Source organism: Sceloporus undulatus, chromosome 1, assembly GCF_019175285.1.
Source record: "Sceloporus undulatus isolate JIND9_A2432 ecotype Alabama chromosome 1, SceUnd_v1.1, whole genome shotgun sequence".
In the NCBI taxonomy this organism is placed as follows: Eukaryota; Metazoa; Chordata; class Lepidosauria; order Squamata; family Phrynosomatidae; genus Sceloporus; species Sceloporus undulatus.
This window is the reverse complement of record NC_056522.1, coordinates 44,064,450-44,073,510: the sequence shown is the minus strand read 5'-3', so window position 1 is coordinate 44,073,510 and position 9,061 is coordinate 44,064,450. Positions and strand designations below refer to the sequence as shown.

General features: G+C 42.6%; 1 protein-coding gene across 1 annotated transcript in view; it reads right to left on the bottom strand.

Moving 5' to 3' along the window:
• DNAH14 (dynein axonemal heavy chain 14) overlaps positions 1–9,061 on the bottom strand; it is a 390,714-nt gene that overhangs the window by 316,722 nt on the left and 64,931 nt on the right. Inside the window, 1 exon segment of the mRNA XM_042445585.1 lies at positions 1,963–2,128. Within this exon segment, the coding sequence (XP_042301519.1) occupies positions 1,963–2,128 (166 nt within the window).

Here is a 9,061-nt window from a genome sequence, read left to right as displayed (position 1 = left end):
GACTGGGAACAATGGATGCAAGCTACAGGAAAAGAGATTCCACCTCAACATTAGGAGGAACTTCCTGATAGTAAGGGCTGTTCGACAGTGGAATGCACTCCCTCGGAGGGTGATAGAGTCTCCTTCCTTGGAGGTCTTTAAACAGAGGCTGGATGGCCATCTGTCAGGGATGCTTTGATTTGGATTTCCTGCATGGCAGGGGGTTGGACTGGATGGCCCTAGTGGTCTCTTCCAACTCTACGATTCTATGATTCTAAAGGCCATAAACATATTTACAGGCCGAAATGCATTGCACTGCACTGTTTTTAAGAATAAAATAATCTCTTTTTTCACCCCAAGATTATGTGCATTATCATATGAGACAGTAAACCACAATTACCTCAGGATAATAGTGCCTTCAGTTCAGGCATCTCATAAGACACTGTCCTCTTCTATTGTTCTCCCCCTGGGAGACTTTTCAAAGTGTTTCTTTTCAACACAATTTTTTTTAATGATCTCCTTTTCCACTACTGTTCTGCTAGGATTAACAGTGCAATAATTCAGGTGTATTTTATGCTGATTTTGGGTGGATATGGGTTAGTCAGTGGACATGTTTAGGTGCCCTAGTGATCAGGTGAGAAGGAGAAGGGGCAGAAATTTCAACTTGATTTCATTTCAACTGGAAAAATAACTGAGAAATTGTAAAACTTTTTTTTTCCTCCATAGGAAAAAAAAATCCATTGGCAAATGAACACATTTCCACCAACTGGGGCTTGTCTGAGAAGGTAAGAAGGGAAAATTTTTCTCAATGCCCTGCCTTCTTTTCCAGCCCAGTTCCAGAGTCCCTCTCTTTCATTCACACACAGAAACTTGTTGTGTAACTGTTACTTACAGTTAAGTAAATATTTATTTCATTAATCCTGTTCTGCCTTATTGCTTAGAGCTTCAGACTTGATTAACTGCTGGCAGATGAAAGCCAGTGACTAGTTTAGTCTGTTCTATCCCAAATCAGGAAGTCTCTCCCACAAGCAAAAAAAAGGCCATTTTAAATATAAGACTGTTTTGATTGATATTTGGAGGAGGGGGGTTTCTCTGTGTGTATGAGTGCCAAACTAGGAAGACACATAGGAATAATGTCTTAGAGGAGGTATTGGGTAGTCTGGGTAGGCAGTCCCAAATGCTGAGACAACCTTTTAGTGAAAAGAAAGGTTACAATCCTGGAATGGCTCCTAGGTTGTGTGATAGGAAATGGAACAATCCCTATTGCATAGCATTTTTAGAAATAACAGTACAGTGGCGCCTCCGCATACGCGGTCTTTTTATAGGCGGCTTTGAGCATAGGCGCTCAAAGCTGCCGGCGCATGAAGGGCGGAAGGGGCGGCGCGTCCCATTCAATTGAATGGGCGCGTGCACCCGTTGCGCCTCGCGCGCCGCCGCACCAGAGCCCCATTGGAAACAATGGGGCTCGAGCATAGGCGGAAATCGCCATACGCGGCGGGATCCGGAACGTATCCCCCGCGTATGGCGAGGTTCCACTGTATTTTAGCAGGAGAAAAGCCTCGATTGATAAAGTCCTTTGTCTCTTCTCCACTTTTTCTCTATTGGGTGCTACCCAGTCTTCTTTTTATTTTTGTTCCATAACCAGGCCTAAACTCAGACAGGAATAGATCCAATGGATAACCCATTTCATCCAAGAAAGACAGAAATTGTATTGTCACCATCCATGCTGAGACCTTCCTTAAAAGAGGGAGATTGGAGACTGGTCAGTAGTTACCTAGGGAGGTGGGGTCCATTGAAGGCTTTTTTAACAAAACATCTCACAATTGCTTCTTTGAAACAGGTTACAACATCCATCACTCATCTGGCCAGTCCTCTGTATATAATTAGCCAGGATAGACATTGGTCTAACATATAAATGTTTAGCAAAGAAACTTGTCCATACTATCAAAACTGGATAAGAATGTGCCTCAGAAAACAATTTACCTTGTCTATATCACTGATGGTAATGATTTCACGCTTTGTTTCATGTTTTTTTGAATGGTGTGATGATTCCTGAAGTCCTTGGAAAGAATTGTCTTGATACATCCACAGACATCGGTTTTCACCGACTGTTAAGTCATCTCCTCTCTCAATTGTTCTTTTAAATGATCTGCATATGCGGATAAATAATAAATTATATTTTCAATAAGGCAATTTATTTTAATAATTTGTTTAACATTTTCACATCCTGCTTCTCTTGAAAGAGCTCAGCTCAGCACATACTGATTGCCCATTGCATTAGGGAGGGGCACATCATACCTTCTCACCTATAAAATCCCAAAATTATAGATTTTCCAATAAACAAAACAACCCATATTCCTCATAAACTTTTGGGGATTATACATTACTTCTGCAACTGGGTGGAGTATTGTTTCTACTAGCAAATACCTGTCATGCCCTAAAGGTAAACTATATGCAGCTTTTATTGATCTGAAGGCTGCTTTTGATTCAATTCACTGGCCTTTACTTTGGGACAAACTGGCTGGCTTAATATAGATCCTCGATTGTTGTTTCTTTTAAACCAACCCCATACAAATAATAATTGTAGAGTGAAATTTTCTGAATCAGGCCTATTAACAGACCCTATCTACTCTGGTATAGGAGTCAGACAGGGTTGTGTGTTGGCTCCTCATCTGTTTAATCTATTTGTGGCCTTTATGACCACAGTAGATTTTCATCCACCTTCACTGGGAAATCATCCGCTTTTTGTACTCCAATAAGCCTACAATACTTTATTATTCTCTCTATCTCAGGTAGGTATGGTAAGCGCCTTGAAAAGATTTCTGAATATTGTGACAAATTTCACCTACTGTTAAATTTTGAAAAATCCAAAATATTGGTACTGTATTTTCTAAAAGATTTGTACTGAGAATGTGGAAGGTTGGTTATCAAACAATTGAGCAGGTCAAAAAGTATGTTTACTTTGGTGTTCTTTTTCATTTTAACGGACAGTGGAGTAAACAGAAAGATAAAGCAATACAAACAGGGGAAAAATCGTTGGCAGTTATACAATATTTTTATTATAAAAAAGGCAACCAGGATATTATAGCGGGCTTAAAAATTTACAAAGCCAAATTAAGACCGCAATTACTTTACAGCGTATTCATCTGGATTCCAGCCTTTAATAAGGAGATTGAATGTTTGCAGACACATTTTTTCAGGAGACTATTCTCTGTACCGCCATGTGTACACCATCTGACTCTCTATGCGGAACTGGGATTGAATGCTCTTGAAACAGAAGCCTGGTTGATGACTTATAGATTTTGGTTTAAGATACATTTCAAGCCTAATAAAGCCAGTCTTTTATGGTTCCTACTATCTGACGTTTACTATGCTAGTTGGGCTAAATTTTATGAAAGTAAAGTAATTTCTGTGGGTTTAAATGTTGATTCTCTCCTTTTACTTACCGAAAAGGAGAGTTTTGAATCTATTAGGGACTGCCTTGTAGACAGAAGACATTAACTGACATATCCAACTCCTCCTAGAGTGTGTTCTCCAGCGATGCTTGGTTTCCCCCCTTGCAGGGTAGGATTCCGGATTATTTTCAAACCCTTTCACTGCTGGTGTCGAGGAAGGCCTTTTTGTTTGCAAGACTGAATGTACACTCCTCAAATGTGACCAGGGGCAGATATCTGCAGACCTCATTTTTTAATCGTGTATGCTCCGCTCGGCCACCTCCCTGGCCCAGTTTAGAAAGGGGCTGAAGACCTTTTTATTTAAGCAAGCATTCCCTGATGCAAGCCCCAATTAACCTTTCTCCCCCCCCCCCCTACGTCAGCAGTGGCAGCTGGCTAGAATGTTTTAATGGACTGTGTTTTAGCTATATGGTATATGTGATTGTAGATGTATATGATATGCCATGTATTTTATGTATGCTGCACACCGCCCTGGTTTTTAGAAGGGCGGTATAAAAATAAAATTTTTATTATTTTATTTATTATTATTATGTCACTGATCAAGCTCCAGATGTTCTCTGTCATACTGTATTGCTTTGTCCATTGTATATAATTCCGAGGGGAAAATTGTTAAGAAGGTTATTGGAAATGAATATATCTTTGAATGGGTTATCAGTGGAATGCCTATTGGAAGATCGGAACCCACATATTACCAGGTTAATGGCCAATTTTCTGGTGGAGGCAACAAGATTATGGCTTAAATTTTAATAAAAATCCTAAAGTTTTATTGTAAATGCATGTTGTTTTTCTATGCCTAATAAAGGTTGACTGACTGACTGACTAGCACTGTATTATATATGCACACTGGAGAACAAGGGAGAATTAAAATGTTAAGAATACAAATATTATTACCTTAATAGTGGTTACTAAGAAATAATAGGTGGATTCTAACAAAAACATCTAAACAGGGGAAACTGATGATGATGTCCTATTGTCTTTATGTTATTGTATCACAAGAGGAAGAAAACCTCATGATAAATCTTTGTTAGTGAGAAATTGTAATCAGTAGGGCCAAAAGAAACAGAAATGCAAACCATGCAAACAGTGATAATTATCTAATTATTAGCTATTTACAAATTGTGTATGTCTGGTATGAGCTGATTGACACATGTGGCAAGATAAAAAGCCTTTGCCCAGGTTCAAGAGCTGAACCACTGGAGCATTATTATTAATATTAACCACTAGAATAATCTTCAAATCAATTTGTTCCAGGATGGTCATCTTGAGGTTAGAAGAAGTGTCCTAAGACACTGAATTGTTATTTCAACAGATTGTTCAACACTTAATCTGCATATATTCTTTTGTGTAGGGACTAGACTATTTTTCCTATGTAAAAAGAAATGAGGCATCTAGGCAAATGCACATTTCATAATGTCAATTTCTGTGATATTGTGGTGACGTTATTACATCTTATGACAAGGAATGGTACTGTGACACTGGTTCTTGTATTACATCTCTGATGCAAAAAGTACAGTTAATGGTGAGTAATATTTTTAATTTGGGTTTTTGTCTGTCACCAAGTGCAGTCCTACCACCCCAGGAATGTAAAAGGGAAGTGCCGTGATCCAATATAAGCTGTAGAACCACTAATAATATCTTTCAGTGGTTTTAGTTGAAAATAGCATGAAGGTGAAAAAACATGGCACTGTGTTGTGTTCTCTTCCAAGTTTACCTGCAACCGTCAGGTAAAGGCTGGGAATATACCAGGTTCGAATCCCGGCTGACCCCTGGGCGATTCACATTCTCTTATCCTCAAGAAGAGGAAATGGCAAAGACTAACAGGTTGATTGATTATTGATTAAATAGATTTGTCCATTTCTCCCAAGCACTTACAATTGTATAAAAGGGATTATTTGCAGATGATGCATTTTGTATTGTATTCTGGGAGAACAAGTTGATTAACCAGAACTGTGGCTATCTGAGCATTCACATTAATGAATGAGATGAGTAGAACCATAGTCAGAACACATGAGAGCTAAGTATCTTTTGGTTGGAACTCCACCACATACTTTTAGCATGCAATGTTACTGTATTCCCCAGAAATTCTACCTCAGTTCTATGTCCACCATGAAATTGAAGCAGACCTAGAAGGAAAGTGGAGAGGATGTGTTGTACAAGTTCACAGAAGACTACTCAAAGAACCACAATTACAAGTATAAACAGCCGGCTTATCTGTAATCGGTTCTTCACATGGTCATCTATTAATTCACACATTTAGGTTTTCTAACTTTGCAATGCCTCTCACAGAACATTCTAGAGCTGAGCATTTACAGTGAACTCCTTCCCCCACCTGACGCCTCTGTATTCATGCCTAGGCTTGAGTCAGCAGGTCTGATTCAGGGGAAAACTGAATGCATTAGTGACAAGGCAGCTTTAGGAGTAAGGTGAGCCATGGATGGTGGGACTACCAGGTTGTGGTTTGCTTTCCCCTCTCTGATCTTGAACATGGTCCTTGTTAAAAGGGGAATGGGGGTGATGTAGGGAAGTGGACCCTTCCACTTGAAGAGAAATTGTCCCCCAAGGAACAAGTGCTTACACCTTTTCTGCTACAGTATTTTGTGCACTTGATATTGTTGTACATAGTAAAAAGATCTACAGATAGTTAATTCCATCATATAGAAAGCTGTGGTGGACAGAGACAATTCATGGTCGCTTCTCTGTGATGACTGAAACAGTCTGCCAACACATTGTTCTGACATACAAGATGACTAGCTTGTGAAAATATGTCACACTCCACACATCATTCCCACATGTATAGAATGAGATTCAGCAATATTGCAAGATCTCATAACATTATGCTTATTTAAATAAAATATGACGGTGTTGTTGTTCATGGCAATTTGTACCACATTGTCACACAGGAACATTCTGAAAGACTGATGAGCCTTATAAACTGTCATCAGCTCCAGGGTGCTGATATAGAAAAGATGCTCTTGCAGCAACCACCTTGCTTGGAAGTCTATGGGTACCCTATTCCTCCAATGAGGCATCTGCTGTGATGGCAACAGATGGCTGCAGGTAACAGAATGGCATACCTGTGAGAAGATTGTGATGGTTTGTCCACCAAGGCAGATCTTGGCAAATCTCCTGTGGTCTATCACTTGCACTGCAAGTCTTTGTCCATAGAAGCATATAATCTCAGAGCTGGAAATGGCCACACGGACCACTGAGTTCAACCCCTTGCCATGCAGGAATAAGCAAATACAGCACTCCCACAGGAGGGGGTTATGGAAGACCAGTAGGAGGAGATGACTAGTGAACAGCAAGTAAAAAGGACTTTCTCAGCCCCTGGACAGCCTGGGTAAGTTGCTGGTACCAAAACATCAGCTGCTCAGTGATTGCCTGCCCCATTTGGTGCCTTCCCTAGTGGCTGCCGTTTTCCCGTTCCAGCAGTATCATCTGCACAATGTTACACAGACTGTGCAGTTCCTCCGCAAGCTCGTGAATCCTGGTCTCCTCCTCAGTCTCCAGATTACAGGCAGCGAACATCCCATCAACCAGAACATCCCGTTCAGAGATGTGCGCAGCATGATTGTCAGTGTATGTTAAACTGGAGTTGAATTTCACTGCACTAATATAGATTATGAATGCTAGATGATGAAAGGTTGCAACATGGTGACTGACATGGAGTGTCATCATCACACCCTATAGTAGGGGTTCCCAACCTGGGGGTCATGACCCTTTTGCGGGGGTCGCCAGGTTGGGAATCTCCCCCCGCCTCCCCTTCCCCTTTTCTCTGCGGGTAGCGGTGCTAGCGCAGGCACCACACAGAAAAAAGGGGAGGGGGCGGGGCTCCCTCTTCTTTCACTTCTCCTTGCGAGTGTTGGCCCTGGCACAGGCACTCACAAGGAGAAGGGGATGGGGGCGGGGCCGCCTCCTGCTCCTTCCTTCCCTTCCCGTGGCTGCCAGACAGCCGCAGGGAGAAAGGAAATGGGGGGTCCTCCTGCTCCTTCCCTCCCTTCTCGCGGCTGCCAGACAGCCGTGGGGAGGAAGGGAAGGGGGGGTCCTCCTGCTCCTTCCCTCCCCGCGGCTGCCAGACAACCACGGGGAGAAGGGGACGGGACTGCAAGCCCCAGAGGCCTTTGTGACCAGATGTCCCGCCCCTTCTCCCCTGGTTGCCTCTCTAATTGGTTGGGAGGCTGGGAAGGGGCGGGACTTCCAGCCGCAAAGCCTGCTGGAGCTTGTATGCAGCAAAAAATCCCGCCCCTTCCTGGCCTCCCAACCTATCAGGGGGGCCACGAGCAGGACTTTCCTCCCCAATGGGGGTCGTGGCCCAACAAAGGTTGGGAACCGCTGCCCTATAGGATACACCCAGGATGACCCAGTGGACACGATGCAAGAGGACTATTGCAGACACCTGTATGAGATGATCATGCTATGGACAAAATGTATAAATATGGGCATGGTCTATATTCAGTATGGGTTGCTGTTGTTAGTGAATGGGTGATTAGATAGTTGTTGGTTTGTATATATCAGGGGTAGGCAACCTGCGGCCCGCGGGCCGGATGCAGCCCGGCGAGGCCTTGGGACCGGCCCAAGCCCGGTCCTGCCGCCAATTGCCACCGGGGCCTTTGGCGTCTCGCGCGAGGGGCATGGTGGGGCAATTGTCTATAGAAGCCTCAGAAACATGCATTTATCTTAACATTTTTTTAAAAATCAGCAAATTTTTTCACGTGTCCTCCATTTTTTATTTAAAAAGTGCCCTCCATTTGAAAATTTTGTCCTACATTTGTCCAGGTTTATTTATTTAAAAAGGATTGCCTACCCCTGGTATATATGCTGTAAATAATCTGTAGTAAAGTTCCATATATAGACCTTGGAACCTCTAGGTTATTATTTAGCACTTGGTCAGTTACAGGTGCTGATAGCATTGCTGAGCCCAGCAGAAAAGGACCACGGGTGACAATGGCAACATTCTAATCAGTGGAACCCTGTTCTGAACCAAGACTCAACTCCTGCCCCAATCGGGGTGGCTTCAGCCTCCCACCTCTCCCAGACGCTCTGTCAGTCCTCACCAAGGAAACACTCCTAGCTCCCTGGCTCCTGGGTCTGCGCCAGCAGCTGCTTGTCAAGATCTCATCCATTTCCAAATTTAAAACATCCTGTTCTGAATGTACGTTGCAGACTGAGTCAGCCAGAAAAATCAGCAGTAGCAGAACACATTATAAACCATCCTGGGCATAAAATGCTGTTTGAAAACACTGAAATTCTGGACCATACCAACAACTATCAGGTCAGAATGCACAGGGAAGTCATTGAAATCAACAAACACCAAGACAACTTCAACAAGAAAGAAAAAACTTCAAAGTGAACAAAATTTGGCTACCAGTCCTGAAAAACAGCAATATCAGGACTTAGCAAATGCAAATGAGAAATAACCCAGGGTCAGGGGCTTTCCCAGCAGACAATGATCACTGATTAAGCAGACACTATGTTTAATGACGCCTGGCCATCAACAGAGCAATATGCAGATTAACATGGAGATCATCCCTCCCTACGCAGGTCACACAATATGTATACACCCAACTCTTTTCCATGCCAGCATTCTCTGAAGATGCCAGCCACAGATGCTGGTGAAACATCAGGAA